The following is a 25,814-nucleotide window of genomic DNA, read 5'->3' as shown; positions in this document are numbered from 1 at the left end:
TGGCCTCCAGCTGGTTTGTGGCATACAGATCACGCATGCCCCCAAGACACCTGGAAAGTGTCTTCAGTCCCCTTGCTGCTCAAACATGGGTTGGCTTCCAGGTGCTCCGGTAGCATGGCATTTATATGCCACATGCCACTGGAATTTCTTAAAGCCGGCTTCTGGCTGCAATGTGTGGGAAAATCCGGCTTCAAGACAGATTGGGGCCACGGCGTGTGGTTGCCACAGCCCCAATCCACCTTTGAAAGGGGCAGCTTAAAGCTGGACCTTTGGGGCAGTCTGTTTCAGCTCTTACTTAAGGAAACATATACAGTGGTTCCCAAACTTTGGCCTTCAATTTGTTTCAGACTTCAGATCCCAGAAGTCCCAGCCAACTTGGCCAACAGTAAGAATTATGTGAGCTGAAGTCCAAAACATCTGGCAGACCAAAGGTGGGGAAGCACTGCATTGTAAAGGATTTTATTTTTATTATTAATCGTTATAAATTGCTGTAAATTGTTCTACATACAATCAAGTAAAAATGGGAAAAAATGAATTATTGTATGTTTAGTCTGGATCCAATGCAATATAAGTATTCTATCTGTCTGATTCCAACCTAATGTAATCAGTAATCAGAGAAAAGAAAATAATTTTTGTATATCTCTTCTAGTTATAATGCTTAATTTCTGTTTGAGGGGGAAGTCAATGGGAAATAATGCATGTTTTTCTTTGAATCAAAGCCTATTCATCAATGAACCACTTTTTGTGGTTCTCAAGTTTCACTATTGGACAAAAACAAGTAACATGCAACTGTGGTCGTCTTTCATCTTTCATTATTGCTAATGCTTACAACAGCATTTGCATAGTACTCAAGACACACTTCATGTAATTAAAATATAGGAGACAAGCCATTTGTTGGAGTGCTAGCTAAAAGATCCATGTTTATCATCAGTACTAAGACAGACACCCTAATGGCTGTCTTTCCCAAGCAGAGCAGGCACCAACAATTTCTCAGAGGCCTGTAATGCAGGACAGCATTCTTAAAAGTACAGTCCAAAGTGGTACAGCATCTTGTGCTATATTCAGGAGAGAGTGACTTTTGAGTACCAACCACCCATGTGCCACACATATCCTCACAATCTCTATACTGCATCACAGCTCTCCTTCAATATGCAGCTCCAGTCTAAGGAAATGTTCTGGAGAACACAGATGCTTTTGTAGCATTTTGGTTGGCTCTCATCAAGGTACTGCACAACTAAAAATTCAACTTTTTTTCTCTGGGACCTGGATGGATATTTTTGAGGGTTTTTTTTTTTAATTTGGAAAGCCAGTGTTTCCATTTCCCAGATAACTGGCAACTGCTCCCCACATCTGTGCATGGGACACTTACTCACCAAGCTTACTTGCTAATTAGCTTACTTGCTGTTCACCGCTATGATCTTTGGAACAGCGGTATATAAATAAAACAAATTATTAAATTATTAATTAAGATTCCCATGAGAGAATCAAAATTAGGGATGCTATATTAAATTGTTTGTTTGTGTCTTACGGAAAGGAAAGCTCTCAAGATGGTCATCACTGATATTACACAGCTCCTCCACAGCTTTCAAACAGCATCCTAATATATATATATTTTAAAAATACAAGTATATCAGCATGTGCATGCTTGTGCACACACGTGACTGTAAAATGAGTATGTGAAATATATTTAATACATTGATGTTAGAAAAAGGGCTGTTGTTGTTCCTTTCAAATTCATCATCAAATTTTCACATAGTATAATTTCAACATAAAAATGGTTGCCTACAAGGGGTAGGTATACAGAAATTCTCATCTTTCAGGTTTTGGTATACTTTATCGGCACTGTTCCCAGGCTCACTTACTCCCATCTCCATACCCCATGCTAATCTCCTTCTTCACACTCTTACTTTCACCTCTCCCTTAACCTGAAAGTTCTTATTTAATAACAGTGTCCTAGGCAATCAGGGATCACATACCACCATATCTGATAACAGAGTGGCATCTCTCCTCCATCACAGTGCCAGGTACTGGCATTATAACTTTTCTTTCTTTCTGAAAACTCACCATGGACTGATACAAGCCATTACACAAAACTTTGAGTAGCACTGACAAAGAAAACTGTATCACACAAGTTGCTGATGTGATGCAATTGTTCAGGTCTAATACAGCCTTCCCTCTAAATAGGGTGGTCAGGAGAGGGAATGTTTGCTAATAGGGCAGGCATCCAAACTAATGTTTCTTTATCTTGTCATAATGCTCCATTGCTCACCAGTGCTTCCCCTTTGCCCTTTACCTGTCTGTCTCTAGTTATGTATACATAGATATGACTAGTTGGAAAAGAATATGATGGAGATGTTCATGTAAATTATCCCACAAGAAGTAATATACTGCAGGTGGATGGCATCTGCATCTAGATATGTATCCAAACTATGGTAACCATCTATCCCATAGTATTTCTTTAATGACAACTGTATATCTTTGGTTGCAAGATCCATCCACATTCTGATCCAACTCATCAACAATGCCTTGGAAACCAAGCAAACACTTTAAATCATTTTTTTTGCAAAGGGCTGGGAAAGTATATCAAGGAGGAGGGATAAAATATTCATGAAAGGAAGCTTGCCATTTCAGAACAGCACTAATCAGAATGTATTTCTTGATGACACCTGTTAAAAAGACTGTGATAAACTTTAGCCCTATCCCTATTCCCAGTTTTGTTTACTAAAATTTTTTTTCTGTTTAATAAAATTGGATATGAGTGAATGAATCTTATTTTTTTTAGTAACATTATGTCTCCAATGACTTTTTTTTAAAATGTCCTAGTTCCAGAGATGCAGTTTAAAAACAAGAAAACATGTTTCCCCATCTTCCTGGATGTGAATTCTGCCATCTATCAATTATTTTATTGGCAAGTTGATGCCAATATTGTATATAGGGTCAGAGCTTTTGAAAGTCTTTCTGAACTTTGCATGGTAATTTCCCCCTAATTCCTCACCTTTCTGTACCTCTCTATTTATTTTGACCTACCCATACACAAATTTCACACACAATTCCTATGTCCTTTGACAATCAAAGGTTTGTTTGTTTTCCAGTCCTGTTGGCAATTAACTCTGCCTTGTTATGAACAACTCCTGAAAGGAATACACTGCCAGTACTTCTTCCTCAGAAGTGCATGTTGCATTATGTTGAACATGTATCAGTCTCTGTAAAAGAATAATTTATTGTTTCAAATTAATATATAAAGTTAATAACATGATGACTGTCAGGTTTAGGGATGGCAGCGAAGGCCTAATTAAATCAAAGTGGTTATCAGTCTCTTGTCACTATTAGCATGAGATATTTTGTCACTTTAATTTGTGATGGAAATAGCTACTGTACTACCAAGTACAGAAATGGAATAAAGAAGATAAAGCTATGAAGTTGTTCTAAATCAGAATGAGATAATTTCTTATCCATGAAAAGACCTATTAAAAAGAAAAGTGAAGGGAAATGAAGGACTTCAAGGACTGCAAAACCTTAAATTCAGCTTTACCATTATGTACCATTATATACCATCATTTTATACTAACATAACAGAGACATCTCATTTCTGAGCTACATATGTTCTGCACTAAGAACCAGATCTATTGTGTTATGTAATAGTACCCAATTTCCATATTGAAACTGTAGTCCTCATCATATATTAACCACATGAAGGGGTACTGCATGATATAAAGGAACAGGAGGGCCTGGTAATCTGTTTGCTTGGAAACATTACTTGTTGGACCACAGGTCTCAGAATCACAAAATTTTGATTACTTCGTACTTCCTCAGAAAGTGGTGGGTGTGCCTCACAGAGACTTGAGGGAGGGAAATGAGATAAAGGTCTTCCTGGACTCACTGTGACTACCCACCTCGATATACACACAGAAAAACTCAACTCTTTTCCTGACATCTAGTTTTAAATGATCAGGATATATGTGTATTTTTTTAAAAAAGGAGTATCATTCCATTATATGAACTTCCAGCTACAGTCTAAAGTAAGTTTAGCCCAGATGATGATTTACCTTTACACTGAGAACCAGGCTACTGAGGAGTTCTACACTTAGGCGTGGACTTTTGCCAGAATCCTCTTGGTGATTTTGGCTTAATGTACCATTATACCAGCATAAGGCACTTTATGGTGCGGAACAGCATCAGGGGAAAGAAGGAAAAGAGATGCTGAGCAGCTTGGAAGGCTTCAGGGAAGTTCTCTTTCCTGACAGGGATAACTTCCTATGCTTTCTATAAAATCCTATTCTCCATACTACAGTACCCATGGTCATTCCCCCCCCCCCCCAACACTGTGTTGCCACCTATGCCACCTATACCAGTATAGTTATGCCAGCCAACAAGATCATAACCTTGATTCTGAATGGCTATGTAGACGCATGGAAGGCAGTGAGTTAAACTCACAACTGTGTCCTAAGCACATGCCTTTACCTTCTCCACTATAAGTGAATGGTTGCTATGGGGAACATATAATGTTGCACATGTGAGCACTGTAGTATATGCCAACCCTGACCATTACTCTTATGCTACATCCCAGCATCCATGGAAGTTCAATATATAGAGACAGTCTACTTCCACACATACCTTCTTCATCTATCAAAAGAATGGTGTTCCTGCTTAGTCTATTAACACCCTTAAGGAATACTGTTGAAGATTGGCCAGCTTTTCTCTTTTTGTGCCTGTGAAAGTACAGTAGTGAGTGATCTAAGGAACACACAATTCAACCTCCAACTAGCAATCATTCTGATATCTTAAAAAAAGAGAAGAAAAGAAAACCTTGTATTTCTACTTTGGGGCAACCACCTCTGAAAAGCATGCTATTCATACAGTACTACACATTTCAACCTTGGCTCTGGTCTGCCCCCAACTGGTACTTCATGGTTGTGCTCCAGCTGATTAAAAAACAGAAAGGAAATCAACATGAGCTAGTCAGTAATGCAGTAATGTTTGCTTCAGAAAATAGCATGCCTATGGATTTGATGGATTATGACAAGAGCAGTCATCATATTTACTCTGCCCTTTAGCAAAACTATGAATTCACAAAAGACTGCCAGTGATTCAGATCAGGGTGACCATATTCCAACAACGAATGCTAGTGGTGGGTGCCTAGTCCTCTTGCGAAATCAGAATAGGTTGGAAAAAATCCACCAAATGCAACTTCTCTCATCCCACTACTGGAGTAAAGAAAAAGGAACTGGATTACATCACTAGCTAGATAGTGGCCTAACATGGGACCTGCTAAATAGTGGAAGGCAGTTTGTATATTTCAGAACGTAGCTCTGGATAGCTGACAGTACTCAGCAGAGCTGGGGAAGCTGTGACTCTCTTGATCAGCTGGAGGTCCACAGACTGGTGCCAGACTAGTGAACCATCAGCTAGCAGTCTGCTCCTTGGTGAATCTCCAGAAAATTAGGCAATCATCATAATAATGCCGTACAAATATGATACCAGCCCCTTGCATAGTGAGGATAGATTGCTTATCTGTCACATTAAATAGCTTGAGAAGCATTGCTCTAGATCTCAATGGATTCCGCATATCTATCACCCCCAGCCAGCTAGTTTGGTACAAGAGAAGTTGTACTCCAGATTCACCATGCCTAGTACTGAGGTCACTCCATAATTAAAAGTAAGCAGAATCTGACTACAAAATCATATTGTTATTTTTTTTAGTCTCCTGCACAGGAAGAAAAATGGTCTAAGAGGCATTTGTTTGTTACAATGTTTGTCTACAGAATCACATTTTCTAATTTTGGACTAGCAAAATTATCCTACTCACATTGATTTTGCTTACTCAGTTAATGGATGAATTATGAAAACAAGTCAGAAGAACATCCAACATTTGAATTATGGTGGAAATATATGGAGTTCTTAATAAAACGTATAAAAGCCTATTCTTCTGATCTTCCAGTTTTGGCCAGAGCATGTCTTTCTTTCTTTCTTTCTTTCTTTCTTTCTTTCTTTCTTTCTGGTATCTTCCAAATACATTAGTGAATGATCCATCATTTTCTATAGCACTTTCTGAGAATATTGCCCATAATGAACTCTGCATAATGTGCCTTCTGATGTATTCTACGAGACAGCACAGTTATCTGTTTTAGCATAAAAATATCCAGTAGCACCTTTGGTATGAAGCTAACTGCGAAAAAGAATGTTCTTCTTTTTGTTGTTTAATAATAGTCTTGACCGACAGCAATCTAACATTCGGTTAATTCTATTAATGATCATAACTAGTCCCTTTAAAATGCCCATATTTTATTAGTTATATAAAATATCTAACCTGTCATGGTAGCATACAGTCAGCCCTCCATATCCATGGACCCTGCAACCAACCATGGTTTGAAAATATGCAAACACACACACACACAAATACCAAAAAACAAACCTTGATTTTGCCATTTTATATAAGGGACACTATTTTACTATGGTATTGTACATAATGGAACTTGAGCATCTATGAATTTTGGCATCCACAGTGGGTCCACTGTAGTTCAGATTCACTAGCATCATGTGTGGTTCTGACTTTGGCAATCTATCACTTCTTGAAAGAATGAAAATCTGTAGACTTTTTGTAGATTACTTTTGTTGCAATCCGCCTTGATTCTCCTGGGAAAAGGTGGAATATAAAATAAATTATTATTATTATTATTATTATTATTATTATATTAGACCCTATTGCATATGAAATTAGTGTGAGGGATATGCATGGCACATTTAGGATCCATCCGATTATATGTAGATCCTCAGATCAGTGGATATGGATGCAGAAAGATATCTGACCAAGAGAAGAAAATATTAAAATAAATTAAAATCATATTTGCAGCTGTATGTTGATATGAGCACATGCTTTTATAAAGTAATGCCAAAAGTCATCATAAAGTTAACAGATAAACGCCTGTTCCTAATTTGTTTTGAGTTATGCAGCGATTTCTCAGTCTCTCATGTAGAACTAGTGACAAATAACTTCCAACATGCCTCATGAGTCATTGGGTGTCATTGGGTACATTTATACATTGATCTCTCAAATTGATTAATGCCCTCTAAGAATCAGCTTCCTCTGTTTAGCCTGATTTTAAAAAATTAATTAAAAGCTGTCCCTCACATTAAACTTTGATATGAAACTAACTGGTGCCTCTTCATACATACTGCTCACAGTGAGTTACTAGAGAACACTCAGCATCTTGCAAAGAAGCAATCTTTTGGACCAAAGTACAGCTGATTCATGTCAGGCTAATTTTCCTAAGTGTCCCTCATCTCACTGCCCTGGCCTGAGACACTCTGGCTGGCAAGAGATTTGATGAGCATACAATGTTACTTTTAGAACTGGGCTCTACTCCAGTTCAATATATGGCTGTTTTAATAAGCAGCTTTGGTGCTGGTACTTCATGGGAATTTGGAAGATGGGAGTAAAGCAAAGGACTCCCCTTACTATTCTTAGAAGCAAACAGTCAGATTTGGCATTCTGATTACCAAGCTTGGAATTTATAAACTGTGCCATTCTAAATTTACTTCCTTTGTATACAGTTCAGAGGGATAGTCATGTGTTTCAGCACGTTTCAGCAACACCTTCAAAATGGAGAAAGAACATGGAACCATACGATGGAGACCACTGATGCCATCTGTTGCCCAGCCATGTGTACTTGTAAATTTGCACCAAAAGGCCTGTTACAAACATAAATGCGTCAGAAGTGCCAATGAGTTACTTCTAAGAAGAGCCTAGAGATCGTTTCCAAACTTTTCTCTTTAAACATCTTCATGGGCAAGAATTGGCTTCATGCTTCTAAAATATAGTTTTCATTCAGTTGAAGAAGTCCCTATACTCTTTAGTTCATACGCAGAGCTATGGAATCCATAATGGAGCCTGGACCACGTTGTCTGCTCAGTTTGCTATTTCAGGGAATACAGTTGCAAATAAAGTTGGAGGACAACTCTAACTCTCAGCTAATTAGAAGAGGAAATACTGGGGCAACACCAGATTTCTGTTTGCAGTTTGCATGGTGCACATCCCCAACTGCATGCGGCAGGCAGAATGCAGTGTCAATGTTCTGTGTATTTGCATGCACCTTCTGAAACACACACTTTCTTTTGCAGTTTGGGGACACACAACCAGAGGCCAAAGGGAGAAAGAGGAGCTTCCTGAAAGGAAAAGCCAAGCTAGCTATTTAATCTCAGTGACACTGCTATGATAATCTTTAATCATCTCCATTCTTTTTCTTTTCTTTTGTTTTTAAACAGTGGCATTCCTTTTATGACAGAGATCCTTGCTGTCTGATGGGACAAGTTTTTGACAGCCTGTGCCCCTGAAAGAGTTTTTAAACACCTTTGTCCCTGAAAGAGCCACAAATGGATAGGAATGTCTTTTTGGTTTCCTAATGCCATCCCAAGAGGCAGCATGGTGTAGTGCTTTGAGCACTGGACCACAACTCTGTGGAGTCCAGGGTTCGAATCCCAGCTCATGTAAACCCCCAGAGTGCCCTTGGGTAAGTCACACTCTCTCAACCTCTGGCAATGGCAAAAAACCAAAAAACAAAAACCCTGTGAGGAAAGTTGCCAGCAAAAGTTGCCTCCGATGGCTCTCCATCATGAGCTGGCAAGGACTTGAAGGCACACAACAACCACAACCACGCCATCCCAAGTTCCTCAAACTCTTGGTGTATCTTCCTCCCCCTTCCTCCCGTTACAACAACGACTGTGAGCCGCCTCGATCCAGTGGGAGAGGCGGGGTAAAAATACAATGTATTATTATTATTATTATTATTATTATTATGATCCCCCACTTACATGGCTGGCGGGAGATTCTGTGGAGATCAATGCCATCCTGGTCCATGTCTTAAGCCAAGCCTGGAGAGCTGAGGTGAAGAGGAAAAGCACAAAACAGAACCCCAGCGGGGGCAGGAATGCTGGGAGATAGAAAGCCCCTCTGGCCAGGAGTTCCAGCTGCAGCCCCCCAGAGCTCGCTCGCTCTGTCTGTCTGTCAGGGCGCAGGCATGCTCCTTCCAGAGCTTCTGAGGAGGACCAGCCCCCTTCCCTGCTTCAGGGAGCTCTCCAAGGGGGAGGCAGGCGGGAGCAAGGAGAGGGAGAGAGGCAGCCCCGGTCTCCGCTGGCGCGCCAGAAGGGCTTGCCTCCTTCCTTTGCCGGGCGCAGCAGAGCATGGAAAGTGATGCTGCTCGGGGGAACTGGAGGGACTCCCTCCCTGGCCAAGAGACGACTCCCAGGAGAAAGCGAGCGAGCGAGGGAGGACCTGGGCTGCTGAGGGAGCTCCCAACTAGCGCCGGCCACTCTGGGCACCCGCCGCCGCCGCCGCCCCAAGACAAGGCGGGACGAACGAGGCGCTGGCTTGGCTTCAAGCCCTCTTCCTTGGAGGGGCTTCTGGGCTTCTTCTCCCAGCTGAGGAGGAGGAGGAGGAGAGGGGGCCCTGGCTGGACGCCCTCGCCAGGGCTCCTCCGGGGCTCCCTCTGGGCCTTTCCTTGCCTCCCTCCTTTCCCGGGCGAAGGCGGGCTTGTTTCTCTGCGGGGAGAGGCTGGCTGCCCCCCCCCCCAGCCCCTGCAGACCTGGGCAACAACTCGGGAGGAAATCAACAGAGGCGAGCTGGGCTCCTACCAACCTGGGAAGCCCGGACTCTCTCACTGAGGAGAGGCGGGGAAGGGTTGCTAAGCCCCTGAAGAAGAATGAAGTACCTGTCTGTCTGTGCATACACACACATACATATATACTTATACCCTACCCCCAAAACTGGGGTCCAAGGTGGCCATTGTTCATACACACACACGCAGGTATATTAGCTATGCTCATTTCTTCCCTCAGCCCTTTCTTTCCTGGCCCATGGTTAAGACCTATGGCCACCTTGGACCTCAGTTTTGGGGGTAGGGTTGCCAGAGTGAAAACTGGACAGAGCTCCTGTGCCTTTAATGGCTGGGTCAAGGAGGGAACTGCCAGCAGGTAACAGGTGTTGCTCGTTACCTGGTTTCCTGACAAACAACACCTGCTGACATTTCCCTCTTCTACCCAACCATTGACAAGTACAGAAGAGCCTCTTCCAGTTTGCACTCCCTTCTCGGGGAGAAAGGCAGAGTATTTAAAACAACAACAACAACAACCACCTTTCTCCTACGTAGAGAGACCTTGGAGCCCCTTTGAGACTCACTGAAAGAAAGAAATGGGCAGCATGAGCCTTCCTAGGCTTCAGTCTACTTCCTCGAGTGCATTTGCTGCCTTTCTCCTGTGGTTGATTCATCACCTTGCTTTCTTCACCTTGAATTCACTGGCCTGCACTTTGTGGCTGCATCTACACAGCAGGATGAATGCACTTGGACACCACTTTAACTGCAGTGGCTCAGTGCGATGGAATCCTGGGATTTGTAGGTTTGTGAGCTATTTCGCCTTCTTGGTCAGAGAGCTCTAGTGCCACAACAAGCTGCAAATCCCACCATTCATTAGGAGGGAGCAGTGACAGTGAAAGCAGTGCCAAACTGCATTAATTTGGCTGTGTGGCAGCAGTATGCAGGCCTAGCGCTAGCCCTCCACAACTGGACGAAAGGTGCTGCTGACAGCTCTTTGTAGGTTTGGCTAGGTGAGGCCTTTGGGAATGAATTCTTTTTGAAAGCCAAGTGGCTCTGCTGATAGGGGTTGGGGGTGATAGCAAGAACCATGTGTTTTAATCCTTCACCAATGCACTTGCTGGGGAACTAAAATGGTAGCTTCCACCCTTGCTTTCTGCAGCCACCCATCATTTGTTTCAGCACTGCTGTGAATCCCATTGCACTGTAATGTCATTTGGGTAGTGGGTCCACTGACATTGGAAAGGACTGAAGCTCTTTGAATGACTGGGTAGCAGAGCTTTGGTGTGCTTTGGATTCATAGCTACATCAGGCTATTTGGAAATTCTGTGTTGGTGTATCCTGATAGTATCCCATGTCATAGAGTAACTGGGATATAACAGGAATATTAGCAAAAGCTGACAAGCTCTTTTTTTAATGTTTCCTTTGTCTAGCTGGAGTTTTTTTTCTTTCTTTTAGCAGCATTGGTATTGAGAGGATGATGAAGGAGGGCTGGAGAAAGAGATTTTTCAGTGTTGGGCTGCAGCAATGTGTCTGCAGTAGACAATGAAATAAAGCTTGAACTGGGAAAAAATGGGCTTCTGCTCTAGCTGCGCCTACTGTAAGAGGATTTGGCTGAAGGTAAACAGCAACTGCATCCAAAATCCTTTATGGAGCATAGATAAAATAGAGAGATTAGATAAGCCTGCCTCACCAGCTTACGCCCTCACTTGCTACCCCTAGAATGTTTTTTTTAAAAGGCATCTTTAATCCACCAAAATGGAAATTATAAGAAAAGTGGAGGCTGGTGAAAGACGTAGTCATTCGTGGATGCTTTGGAAGATGCCTTCTGGTGGCCTTTAGAAGGTACAAAATATTTTTTGTTTACATATCCAAGCTCGACCTGACTTGGTTGTTTATTATTATTAGTTTTGAATAAAAAGTGTGCTGAAACAACCTGTTCATTTTTGTGGTATAAGAACCTATCCCTATTCTTGAATAACTAAGGATAACTAAACAAAAATATTTTGTGCCTTCTAAAGGCCACCAGAAGGCATCTTCCAAAGAATCTAGGGATGACGACTTCTTTCACCTGCCTCCACTTTTCTTATAATTTCCATTGCTGCCCCTGGTACTAAATTTTCTGTTGCACAACTAATATCCATAACACATCTAGTTCTTAAATGATGTGTACTTGGATTCTTCCTAAGGGCACCACATCCTAATTGATCTTGGAAGCTAAGCAGAGTCTGCCCTGGTTAGTACTTGGATGGGAGACTGCCAATGAATACCAGGTGCTGTATGTTATATTTCAGAAGAAGGAATTGCTGAAACATCTTCTGAGGATTCCTTGGCTAAGAGACAAAGAATAAGTCAACAGGTGAATTGAAAACACACACACACTTGTATTCTTGGCACTGAAGAAGATTGCACTTTTAAGCAAGTGTTCAGCATTTCTCTGTTGCCAAATGAACCCATTCCATCCAGAAATAGTAACTTCATGCATGTGAGTGCAGGGATATACCTATGAGGGGCGATGAAGGCATTGCATCCCAAATAAGAATTCTGCCTCCAAAGCAGTTTTCTTTCACTCCCAAAATTTCTAGCATTGCAGTAACTTAAAACCTCCACTGAACTTAGAAATATAGTTTAGGCATCCAAAGAAAAGGGGCAGAAAAAAATCACAAAAGGAATTCAAATACTGCAAATATAAGATTTCAAGGCAAATATGAGAGATTTCAATGCAGACTGAAGAAAAATTCATTAGGGACAGAACTCTCATTTGGAGGGGTTTGGCCTTCACCGCCCCCCCCCCCCCCCCAATATATATACTTTTGGGTGTAGCCTGAATCTTGTTAAGTTTCTCCCAACTAATATGCAGCCATTGAATCAGTTATTGAGTGGTGCAGCAATACGTGGCTAAATCCCATTGATACAGTGTGTTTACCTGGGTTTAACAGTAGGAACTAGATTTGTGTACACACACACACAGAGAGAGAGAGAGAGAGAGAGAGAGAGAGCGAGAGAGATTGGGGAACAAACATAGCTGTAGTTGGCACTGCAGAAATAATCCAGTTGGACACCACTTTATCTGCCAGCCCATAGCTTAATGCTATGAAATTCTGGGAATTGTAGTTTTTTGTGACACCAGAGCTTTATGACAGAGAAGGCTAAATGTTTCACAAAACTACAGTTCCCAGAATTCCATAGCATCGAGCCTTGGCAGTTAAAGTGGTGTCAAACTGGATTATTTCTGCAGTGTGGATGCAGCCTGATGCTTTGTCTGCTGAAGTTATGGAGGTGTTTGCAGACGAGGTAAAGCCCACACCTAGCCTAGTATATTTTGCTGCTTTTATTTTACTGCTTCATTCCCTTCCAACTTCTAACTAGCAGACAGTCCCACAACCACTTCTCTTCTTTTAAAGTACAATAATAACAAAGCACACAAGTAATTCGCTGCCTCTTCATATCATCCAATATTTGCTGCCTAAAAAGTCTGTTTTACTTTGCTTAATGAGACAGATGACTCCTGTTTTCTATTCCTTAGGCCTTCCAGGGCTGCACAGACTGCTAAAAATGTTTCCCCCCAAAAGGAAGTAGGCAGAAGTTAACTTTTGATTTTGCAAAATAGGATGTTTTTAAAAGACTCAAACATTGCAGGGGAGGCTGCAATCCATTCCTGCCACTCTTGGAAGCTTCCATTGGAACACAATTTGTATAAAATTAGGAGTGAACTGGGAATCTGGATGGCTCTGTGGGCCACAAAACAGCCTGAAAGGGGCTACTTACAGCCCTAGGGCTACATTTTACCCATCAATGCTGTAAGCACAGATGTTAAAAGTATGCTTAACACGTACCATGTTATCATGTTCTTTTTTTCTTTCCCAGAAGAAGAACTTATGGAGAGATGTGCTCAAGATCATGACCGTGGGGAATGGGGTTTAACCCTTTTCTTGCTTCTTGCAGAATCCTTGCATCATTTATTAGTATGAACAAGCATTACTGTAGTGATGGGGCTTTCGATCTTTCAAGGACACTTGATGTGAAAGCTTAGAAGATCTCTGAAAATTTCAGACATTTCACCCTACATATTCTTTCATTTATTTTAATTTTTTGTGAGGGAGGCATATGCTCCCGCATCACTAACAATCACCAATTTTGGCTTTAATATCAGTGCTGTAAAATGTGCCCTATAGTCTATAGTACTACATGTAGATGTGATGCCCCTCAAATATGCCTTATATGGTTACATTATTCCTTATATATCAAATTAGCAACATAGCCCACCCCCGAGTAGAGTAACATGGCTTAATTTCACAACCATGCAGCCTCAGAGAAATCAACAGATGAAAAACACATGGATTTATGGCTTTGTTTTTAGATGTTGCCATCGAAACTGGGCATGTATCATGTTTAACAAAATCCACTTCTTCAAAATAAGAATGTTAATTGTTTAAAATGGTTATCCTTTGCAATAATGTTTGGTCCTTTAGATTTGTTGAATAATATTTAGCTGTTTAGAGTTGTTGGGCTGCAACTCCCACCAGCCCTGGTCAGAATAGTCAATGGTGAGAGATGCTGAGAGTCAAAGTCTATCAACATTTGGAAGGCCACACTTTCCATACCTGTGTCTCTGCTTTAAAATATGTAACATCTGACAATCCTGATATTCACTCCCCCCCCCTTCTGCTTAGTTTGGTGAAGCTATTTGAATAAGACTTCTTCCACCTCATATTGTTGAGACATGAACAACATTTTATATTTTATTTTACATGTATTTTATATGTATTATCCTACTAGTGAGGCAGGCTAACTCCAACAGGCCTCCCTGGAAGAAGATTAACCATCCATTATGAAGCCAAGCCCTCCCTCCAGTCCACCTGCCTTGGTCCAGGCCTTGGAGGTAGAGAGGAACTGCTGGACCTCATCCCCTTCCCCTCCATCACTCGCGTCTCCTTTTGTGTCATGTCTTTTTAGATTGTAAGCCTGAGGGCAGGGAACTGTCCAATTAAAAAGATTGTATGTACAGCGCTGTGTAAATTTACAGTGCTTTATTTATAAAGCGCTGTAAATTTACACAGCGCTGTACATACCATCTTTTTAATTGGATGGTTAATAATAAATAATAATAACATTGCCAGTTTTTACTTGTTTAAAGGATAATTTATCTAGTTTGAAGACTTTAAAAAGTGAAAACTCCAGCATTTGTAGACAGCAGAGTTCTGAGCTGTATTGGATTCATATGTTATCCAATCATAATTTTCATGTGAATGTTCTGTGGGAAGGAAAATAGGTACTGAATCGGAGAGAAGATGCAAATATTCAAGTATTACAAAATTCACAGGACAGGGGTGAGCAGTGGGTCTGGATCCTGTAGGGGGTCATATGGATTGCCAAAAATGTAGTCTACAAAAATGAAACGTACCCAGAATTCCTTTTCTAGTTTTGAAAAAAAAGTGTTTTTCAATGTTAAACTGTGCAGCAGGAGGGGGCTACTTACAAGGTAAATTACTACTCTGAGAGGCTTTTGGAAGAGGTGTTTCACTCACACCTTTTTTGGCCAAAAAAATAAAGAGGAATCCTGGGAGGTCGAAGGCCTTGGGCCCCACAAGTGGCTTCACTTTGCCCCCTTGTACCACAGGATAACCTCCAATGATGCTTGTCCACTGCCAGAACAGCATCCACCAGCAGAGTAAATTAATCCTCTACCCTATAGTTCTCTGCACAGCCCCTCAGCTTGGGAGGATTGGGAACAGTACTGAATGCAGAGGTGCATTGTATGCAGAGGTGCAGAGTGTAAGAGAAGAAGGAATCATCCACTCTGTGGGCAATCGTCTGCTTACACACTGATGGATATAGTCCAGTTTCATTTTGCCACAGGGCACACAGTAGTCTACTGCATATTCTTAATTATCACATTTTTATCCGGTGTTCCCTCCAGGGATTTCACTATGGTCTACATGGATTTATTCCACTTCATCAAAACAATAAGCAGGAACAACTAGCTTTAAAAAATATAAACAGTTTTTTAAAAAGCCTGTTTAAGGAGCAAATAGGAAAGGACAGTTTTCCTCATTTCTCATGCATTTCAACATAAATGTTCCTGGGGGGACATAGTCTTTACAATTAAAATAAAGGAGTTTAATCTCAATATTGGGTGCTTGGCCAGTATTTTTCTTAAGGCAGCTATATCTGTACCCAAACCCAGTTCAAAATATGAATGAAACAAAATTGGGGTTCGTTTGGAATAAAATTGCCTTTTCCTGCATCACAGAATTCTCTGCCCCACACAGGCATTGTTACCCCCTTACAACAACTCAGCAAGATAGATTGTACTGCAAGATAATGACTTGCACAAGGGGATCCCAGACCTTTTTGGCAAAGGGAGGATCCAAACCCAGGTCTCCTCAGGCTATGTTTGTTTATTAGCTACTCAGCTTTGGCCTTCTGGTTAGTACCTATTTTAAAGTCATTCCCTAAGCACAGGCCTGGTTTTCTTCATACTTTCTTCTTCCCTGTGTATGGAATTGATAATTTCTAACTGAAATATGTAATGCTCTTCTGCAGATGCCAGAGACTTCCTATCCTAGCTTGGCTGCCTGCAACAGCAGAAAAAGATAGGGGTTGTGGAATCCCTTACAGTGATGGCGCCTTCTTGTATATCTATAAAACTTGGCAAGTGACATCCACAGATAAATACAATAAATTCACCCAAGTCTACCTTAAACAAAGCAATTTGCAGGGGAACTGACCTTGGGCTTTTGAGCAACAGTACCCCTGAATGATAGCAGCAGCTGACATGTGCGTGGAGAATTCCTCTGTAAAGGTCAGCAACAGATTTGTGCCAGCAGGCTGCAGGAAAAGAGGCAGCTACTGGAAACCACAGGCTGGTAGCCCAGGAGAGAAAGGAGGTGGGGTTAGGACCACATCCTCTGTGTTAAGAGGGCCGAGATCATGCGTACATTGTGCCACTAAGGACTGTTGGGGGAAATATAATTAAGAGATGCTGTTAAGAAGCTTTATAGATAAAAGCTTTGAGGGTTCTCATGTTGATATCTCCAAAGTGAAATGCTACTTAGAAATAGATTATTTATTTATTGCTATTGATTTCTTTTTTAAAAAACTGATTTCTGCCCACTTCACCAAAATTTAAAGTCTTCCTGTTTCTTTCCACTGTATGATTACTTACTCTTTCATCTAGCCAAAGTTTCTCTGTTCTCTCAACCTTCTCAATTTTCAGAAATAGTTGAGCCACTTTGCAATCGGTCTCATGGTTAATAAACACATTAGCACTTTATGAACACCCCCTCAAGTTCTAGCCAGAGCATTAGGAGATGTGTTACACATAACATTTACTAACCTAGTCTCATGCAATGAAGTCAAGCAGGGAGGTCTCTTATTTAAAACTTCAGTCATGATATTCATTGGGATCCCTCTGCTTAGAAGTCAGTTGAATCCACTGTGTTTGTTGTCCAGCAGTACATCGGTCTGGTACAGTTTTAGCCAGTATCAGGAGTACCCAAGCACTCAAACATTTTCCTCACAGATGTAAACTGGCCAAGATTGGAATAATGCCATAATGGTGCAACATATTTTTATAGGGCTGATAGTTTCTCTCTAGCTTTCTATACACAATACAAGCCTCAACATTTCCAGAGGGTTTTGGACACCACTGAATAAGACTAACACATAGTCAAAATATTGCTCTATTACCACTACTGTGTGCATTATGTCATGCTGGCACCTGCTGCTTCAGCATTCTTGCTGAAGCCAAATATATCACAAGAGGCCAAAAATTTATCAAGTATCATGAAAACTACTGATGGCATGCATGTGGTAAGAGAAACCTTACAAATCCTGGGATTTGTAGTTTTATGAGGCACCTGCCCTCTGACAGAGAAGGCTAAAGACCTTGTAAAACTACAGAGCCCAGGATTCCATAGGATGGAGCTACAGCACTTAGACAGCCTGATTTATTTAATAATTTCATAAAAATTGATGACTGTACTTTTGCTTTATATCTTGATTTCAATAAAGAAAGATAATATTTTGTTTTACAAAATAATATATTAACAACTTCTATCAGAAATAACAGGGGAAGATGAGCACTGTTAGAACTGAATGGCTTTCTTTGTTTCTTCTTCTTCTTCTTCTGAATGGTCATATTGATCTCACTGTGATCCTGCATATTTCTGGAGATACAAAGGACAGTGTAGTGGTACAATAACTCTGAGAAGGTCTCATCTTAATGTCCACAGTCTTCATCTGAAGGGCTAATTTTACTGGCCTTTCTTACACTTTGATTAGTAGGATGATAGCTGTAATAATCTATGGTTTTGTCTACAACATCCAGAATAGTCTGTGCTGCTCCCAGAATATTCTGGGCCTGGATTAATCCCATTACTTCTGCACTTTGTGGAGACACCAGGCAGTTGTCTACACACGTATCTCTACTGTGTTCCCTGGTGCTGCTACGTATCACTCCCTCTGAGGTCAGAAATGAGGTGCTCAACATCAGACACATAGCTGGGTGCCTCATTGTAACCTCAGATGGAGTGACTCATGCCAGCAGCGCTGGTGGCACCAACTGATGCACTGGTGATGCATGTGTAGACAGCCATCTGGTGTTGCTATTGAGTGCTCTGGGTTTCCCTGCAAAATCCAGATAAAAAGATAAGTTTTTAAAAATTGGTTTAATGATGGTATAGGGCAGATTTGGTATGGAACAGTCTTATGTCATGAAGACAGTCCACACTCATACTGGGAATTTGGGCCTGCATTGTGAAGACAGGTCACCATGAGGATGGGGGTAAGACCATTGTATTTGACCCATGTAAATGAGCCATATGTGAAATGCTTGAACATTCAACAGTATACACTGTAGACCACTGAAACTAGGCAGTGTGTAATCTTGCACATTTCTATTGTCTGATTTCAAACTGGGTAAATATTGACATAGATCTAACTTACATAAGTTAGATCTATGTCAATACATAGATTGACATACATAGAAAGCCCTGTTAAGAGTTCCAGAGGGGAAATACATTTCCACCTCTAGGAGGGCCTTCTCCATCTCAGCCCCCACCCTCTGGAACTCGCTGCCCTTTGAGCTCCGCTCAGCCACCTCCCTAGCCCAATTTAAGAAGGGATTAAAAACCTTTCTATTCGAGCAGGCTTACCCCTGACCTTCCCCTGAATACTCTCCCCCCCCCCCCCCTTGGTCAGCTCTGTTCTGCCGGCATGAATTTTATTATTTTTATTGTACTGTTTTAATCATTTTGTATAATTGTATTATTGTATTGTTGTGTTTCTGCTGTGCACCGCCCTGATTTTAAGAAGGGCGGTATATAAATAAAATTTTTATTACATACTATGCATGTTGATGCAATTTCCATTCCATACCCAACTTGTAAAGGCTATGCTTTGGGGTAGGGTCTACTAGGTTTGGTGTCATGCTAGTCAAGACTCAGTATGAACATATATTGTGCCAAAGGCTACCACTTCAAACAGACACCAGGTTAAACTGACAGCTACCTGCTGAGGTTGCACTAGCTGAAGATACTTCATCGAGCAGGAGCTTGGACTCGGTGGCCCATGAGGCCCCTTCCAACTCTGATTCTATGATTCTATAAATTGTTTAAGTTTTGATATCAGCTTTAATCTTCATAATTATATGCAATGTCATGGTGATATACTTTAATGCTTCCAGCAATCTCGTGCAATAGATATGAAAATATTAATGTTAATATTCCCCTGTGTCTCTAGGGAGGATACAGGCAACCAGTATTTTCTCTCAGCCAAAGTGATGCCCTAATGAATCCAAACAGTTATTCCTTGGTCGATTGACAGAACTGAATGTCAGATTAGCCAATCTGGATTTTGACCTATTTTAATACTTCTTCATACACATTCCCAATGGTATGGGGAAAACATTTACCTGTGAAGATGTGTCTCTGTAAGCATGGGTGCACATGTTTCCCATAGTTAACAAATATCACAGTAGAGTGATTGAAGCCAGTCATGAGGCCTTTCGTATGCAATTGGGACCCTCCTTGGTAGAATGCCAATCATTCCACCATAAGTGAGCCTGGAAAGTTATTTAGGTCTAGATATCTCTATCCAAAGAGTAAAGTCGCCACAGTAGTTGCCTGGGTTGCTAGCTGCCTCAGAACAACCTTGCTATCGCCCCTAAAGCCACATGAATAGAGGAGTTAGTGAACTAGGTGGGACTTTCAGTTGTCCTAACAAAGACACCTGCTATTTTTGTGTGAATTGACTAAGGATGACAGTGGAGAGTCTGTGAACAAATTAGTACTACCGCTTTAGCTTGTTAATGGATATTAGGAGCTGAGAAGTTCAGAAAATATTGTATTAGACAAGATCCCTCATGAAATTTTTGTGAATAAGCTGGTAAAATGTGGGCTGGACAGTGCAAACGATGGGTAGATTTGTAATTGGCTGACTGGCCATACCCAAAGGGTGCTCCTCTTCATCTTGGAGGGAAGTGACCACAAGGTTCTGCTCTGGGCCCAGTGCTATTCAACATCTTTATTAATGACTTGAATGAAGGAATAGAAGTCATGCTTGTCAAATCTGCAGATGACACAAAATTAGGAGGAATAGCTAATACCCCAGAGGACAGGATCAAAATTCAAAATTACCATAATAAATTAGAAAGCCGGGCCAAAACTACCAAAATTAATTTCACTTTGGGTGAAAAAAACACGAAATTACAAATACAGCATGGGGGACACCTGGCTTGACAGTACATGTGAAAGGGATCTAGGAGTTCTAGTAGATCACAAGTTAAACATGAGTCAACAGTGTGATGCAACAGCTAAAAAGCCAATGCAGTTCTAGGCTGCATCAATAGAAGTATAGTGTCTAGATCGAGGAAAGTAATGAGAGGAACAAATACCTAAAGGTTAAAAGGACAGTTGGGCAGTTGAATGATTACAGCACAACATGGCTAAAGCAAACTAGGGATAAAGAGGAACAATGGGATTGTGAAAGATTAACCAGAACTGTGGAAACTTGCCTGGAAGGCAGGAAGACAGGAATTAGTCAATAAATTGGTTCTGGAAATTAAGAAATGTTAAAAGGTAACTTGAAGAAAGGATGTTGCTAAAACTATGCATTTTTGAATGTATAAAAGGCTTGAAGAAAGGCAATGGGGTGTGACAGTCTTGGAATTGCCATGTAGGCAGCTGTCACCCCGTACGGGTAATAAAGATGTGCTTATTTTGAGCTAAAGTCGGACTCTGGATTCTCTTTGTTGCTGGGTGCTCCAAGGACCCTTCCGGCATAGGTTGGGAGGGCTTGCTACCCTCCCCCTTCATTTTCTGGTGCGGTTGGCCGGGAAGTGGAGCACCCTTGCCTGAGAGTTTCAGAGGAAGGTGTTAGCCTCACCCAGCTGGCACGACCCCGGCGGACGACGGTGACTGCTGTACGACGAGAGGGGCCCCACTTCTACTTGACCGTTGGCAGCTCTCCCGCCGTCCTACGAGGACGTCTCAGCCAGAGGTGCCGACTTTTCAAGTGGCCAAAATAACCGCATAAAAAGGGAAGACCAGCGCGCTGGAGGAGGCAAGTATTAGTGCACATTGAAAAGGGAAATATTGTTGGGAGGTTTTTGTGTGTTGAGTGAGTGATTTTATAAGCCTAATCACGATTCCTGTGAGCCTGCCGTCTGCGCAACCGGGGGCCCAGGCTGGTGGGTTGTGAGTCAAGCAGCTACTCCCCCATTTCCTTCAGTAGCTGTGAATCCCTGTTTTCCCTGTGTGTCTGTTGATTTTGTACCGCGGTTGGGTTATAGTAAAAGAAAGTCTAGACTATAGATTTGGAGGGATATAAAACCTCAGGAGCAATTGCATAGGAAGTCGGACTAGGTGAGGGTGCCCCAAGACCCTAGTTTCCGCAATGGGGGGGAAGGACAGTCAAGAGGAAAGACTCCCCCAGAGAAAACAGTAGAAAACAGTTGTTAAGACAGGCTAGTGAGGGTGGGTGCCTCCACCCAAGACCTAGTCTGCAATAAGACAGACTAAATGTAGTCTGCCATGGAAAAAAGAAAAAGAAAAAAAAGAAAAAAAGGGTTCAAAAAGGCAAGACGTCTTTGGATTGTATGCTAGCAAACTTTGGAGAAAAACACTTTTCGGCAGGCACCGAAAAGCAGGGAAGTTGAAAAAAAAAAAAAAAAACCTTTTGTATGTTAGAGTGGCCACTTTTCCCTTTAGATTCCCCCTGGCCAGCTATTGTGTTCTTGGACCTAGAACTTATAAGGAAAGTGTTAGCCTTTACAGCAAAGTACCAATCCAGATCAATGCTACTACAATGCTACTACAATGCTACCACAATGGTACAATGTTGTAAAAGAAAATCTGCCATGGATAATGTTTCATGGTAGTTAAAACAGAAAAACCTAAAAGTAAAAAGACAGGAACCAACCCCTTTTTACTGGACTCTGGCAGACAAACCTACCCAACCTTACCCAAGGAGGAGGCTATAAGACAATTACCATCAACAGATGATAAACTACTAATCTGTTTCAATGAAGATGCTATGCCACCATTAGAAGGAAAGAGGATTATCCTGATAGAATAAATCGCAAACCAAACAAAAGGAAGGAGGAAAACAAGCAGGAGTTTTTTTCCCCTTAGAGTAGTCACTCAAATGGTTCCAGTTGGAATAACAGAGAAAGGCATTCCAAGTTATACTATTCAAAGTACTTATCAACATGTACTGTTCACCAGTAGTGATTTATTAAACTGGAAAGTAACCAGATTCCCATGGTCGGAAGATCCTACTGGAATGACCACTTTAATTGAAGGCATCATGGGCACCCATATGCCCACCTGGCTTGATATCCAACAATTGTTAAATGTTTTATAAAGTCTGGAAGAGAAAACCATGGCATTAACTCAAGCCAGAGAACTATAAAGACTATACCAGACCGAAAGAAAATAAGACCCCTTTTGTCAACCTATTGGAAGAGACTAAAGTTTATACAAGCCATTGAATAGCCCATAAGTTCTAAAATGCTCCTAGATGCCCAGAACCTTTGAAATAGACTTTGCCTGAAACTAGAAATTTGTGATGAAATTTGAAAAAGCTTATGTCCGTTTGCTCTGAGGACTGTGTTTAAAAATTTTAAAAGGAGCAAACAGAAGATAAACCCAGGAGCATGGGCAGAAAAAAAAGAAGATTAAAAGCCTGGAGTGTTTAAAATGAAAAATGAAAGATGGGTGTTAGAATAATTTAAAAACACCCAAATGGACTGTGTATCATATAAGAAGAAAAATCACATTAATGAAATACCAGTTTGTGTGGGAAAAAAAAAACACTCCTGTTAAAGAAAAATATAATCCCAATCTGTGTGAGTTTAAAGGAAATATTATTTATTTATAAAGCACTGTAAAGTTACACAGTGCTATAAACTATAATACATACAATGTACAAACAACAAACTTCCACAGATTGAGTTAGAAAACACAGAACCTAAAGTAACAAAGACAAGCTTGAGATTTGGTTGTGAAAGCAGCAAAACAACCACATTTAAAGAGTAAAGACGGGTTTGCAAAGTTATGCAGAACACATGAAAGAACCAAGCATGTTTGTAAAAGGAAAGAGACTCACAAGAAGCCTTTGGATTGTGGAAATCCAGGCTGAGGAAGGGTGTATGCATGGAGGCCTGAGAGAGGAATCCTGAGAGAGAAATCCTGAAATATAATATAGAGCACACAGCCAACCACCCAGAGAAAAGCAGGAGACAATGAGGAAATAAATGGGACAGGATTGCTAACAGCTTTTTAGGAAAACTTTCATTGAGCAATTTAAAAAGGAAAAGTTTCCTTCTAGAGAGCGAAGGCTTTCTTTTTTTTTTTCTCCTGCCCCCCTTTATTCTTACCATGGAGGATGAAAAAAAAAAAAAATTAAAATTAAATTACTTTCAGTTCCTCAAGGCAAGGCCAGAGATAAGACACTGTGTGCACTACAGAGAGAACAAAGAGTTTGCTTTAAGAAAGCATGAGAGAGAAAAAGAGAGAGTTCTTTCAATACTCTGAAAGTGAACACTGGAGGCACTAGAGAGTCAACAAGGGTTCCAGAGCATAACAAGAGTGCTATCTTAATGAAAAAGGAGATGAAGTTACCATTGCAGAATAAGTTTTAGCTGCACTTGATAACAGCAGCAACAACAACAACAATAAAATTACAGAGAGACATCTTGCTAAGTTGAAAGAGTCTGAGAAGGATTTCTAACAAAGAAAAGCATTTCCAGACTTTAAAGAGTTTTTCAGTTCTTGTTTTTTAAACTTTTGATGTTTATGAAATTCAACCACTTTTGAGAGTGTTTGGGACTGTTTGGATTTTGAATTTTGAATTTTTTGGGAAAAGGACACTGTTTCATCATTTTAGCATTTTTGAGTTTTTGGAGGTTGTGATCCTGAGTGAGTTTTAAATGTTTTGTAACCAGACCTGAGAAGATTTGGTAAAACCATTGAAATAAAGATTGTAAGAAAAGACAGAGAAGTGATCTAGAAGAAGTCGTAGAAGGATTAAGGAATGTCCCAGCCTTAGCAGACAGAAAGTTTACAAAGGAAAAGAGAGAAGTGAAGGAGCAGATGCAAGAAAAAAGCAAGTTTACTGGCCTAGCAGCACTGAACCAAGAGAAGAAAGGAGGACGATATGTCCCATTGGACTGAAGAGGCCAGATGAGAGTATGTGGAATGATGATATATGAGGAAGAGGAGGAAGACGTGGACTTAGACAAAGAAGGAAGGGAAGCCATGAACTTAATGTTAGTGCCCCCCTTCTACCCTGCTTCCTAGGATGTTCCTGCTATGGCAATGAGAGATGCGGAAGAAGAGGATTAGTGAGAAAAAGAAAAGTCAGAAGTTTGTTTTGAATTAACCACAAGGAAGGAGCTTCCATTTGAGGTTATTGGAAGAGTAAAAGGATACATCCTCCCAGATTCACTAGTATGAATGCCATCCCAACTTGGCCCAGAAATTGTCAGAAGAGACACTGAGATAATTGAATGAATAAACTTTATACATTGACTGGCTCTTGAATATGTGCAGAAATGCCCCAGAGGTTGTGTGATTAGAGCTAAGTCAAACCCCTGCAAGAAGTCTGAAGTGGTACTTGAAGAAAATCTGTCAGGAAATAGGATTGGGGTGGACACGGGTGTTACTAATGTGTTTGTTAGAAATGAGATGTACACCAATTAGAATGTTAGGATTGTCACCCTATGAAATGGTTTATGGAAGACCCCCCCTTGGGAATAAAACAGTTAAGAGGAGATGTAACTATCTTGGGAAAACAAGCTTTGATTAATGAGGTTCAAGCATTGGGAATTGTGTTACACAAACTGAATCAATATGTGAGTGAGGCAAAGTACCCTTTCCCTTTTACTGCGCTACATTCTTTCTCTCCAGGAGAATCTGTGTGGCTAAAAGATTGGGAGACCACACCTTTGGGACCCAGGTGAAAAGGACCATTTGTGATTTTGCTGATGACTCCAACTGCAGTCAAACTAGAGGGAGTCAAGCCTTGGGTCCATTATACGAGAATCAAAGGAGACTACACCACCAAAGATCCTGAGTGGCAAGTTACTTTGGACAAAGACAATCCATTGAAGGTAAAACTTAAAAGGTTTGCAGGTTCCAGATGGAGGAAGGGGCAGCATCGCAACGTGAGCCCCCCTTCCGAGGTCATGATTCTAAGATCAGCCTCGAAGTAAGAGGAGGGGCTATTACCGGAATAGTCCTGAAAGAACCAAGGGACATTATAAACATTCAGGAACACAAACCACAAATTTATTTTGGCCAGACCTACCAATTTGTCCCCCATCATCACAATTCACTTGTTTCACGGTTCAACACATGATTATTTGGTGTATTGTTATGATGTTTGTATTTCTTGTAGGATGTGATGGAGGGTGGGGACAAAACAGATTTCACCAAATGGTGAATAATATTTCTAAGGAATTCAACAGGAGCAGCTGTTGGATATGTTCACATGGCCCCTCACATCATGGTCAAGGTTGGCCAATCACTGTTTCAGCAACTCTAAACTTGACAGGGTGGAATGTAACCAAGGTATATTCTGGAGTAGGAGATCCCTCAACATTTGATAAGGCACAATTTTCATTAGAGCAGAATGACAGGCCCCAGGCAGCTTTATGTGTTCGCCATTTTCAGCAGTCAGAAATGGTAGAAAAAAACAATATGGATGGGAAATGTAAGCATGGGA

General features: G+C 41.0%; 1 protein-coding gene across 1 annotated transcript in view; it reads right to left on the bottom strand.

Annotated features, from left to right (window-relative positions):
- Positions 1 to 8,934, bottom strand: part of ANO1 (anoctamin 1) — a 169,517-nt gene extending 160,583 nt beyond the window's left edge. The window contains exon 1 of the mRNA XM_089523489.1: positions 8,809 to 8,934. Within this exon, the coding sequence (XP_089379615.1) occupies positions 8,809 to 8,854 (46 nt within the window). The 5' untranslated portion in view covers positions 8,855 to 8,934. The remainder of the gene's footprint in view (positions 1 to 8,808) is intronic.
- Positions 8,935 to 25,814: the final 16,880 nt, after the last annotated feature.

This window comes from Sceloporus occidentalis, unplaced genomic scaffold (assembly GCF_023333645.1).
Source record: "Sceloporus occidentalis isolate IW3139 unplaced genomic scaffold, rSceOcc1.0.p SCAF_4, whole genome shotgun sequence".
NCBI lineage: Eukaryota > Metazoa > Chordata > Lepidosauria > Squamata > Phrynosomatidae > Sceloporus > Sceloporus occidentalis.
Note: the sequence above shows the minus strand (reverse complement) of the source record. Positions and strands in the feature narration are given on the sequence as shown.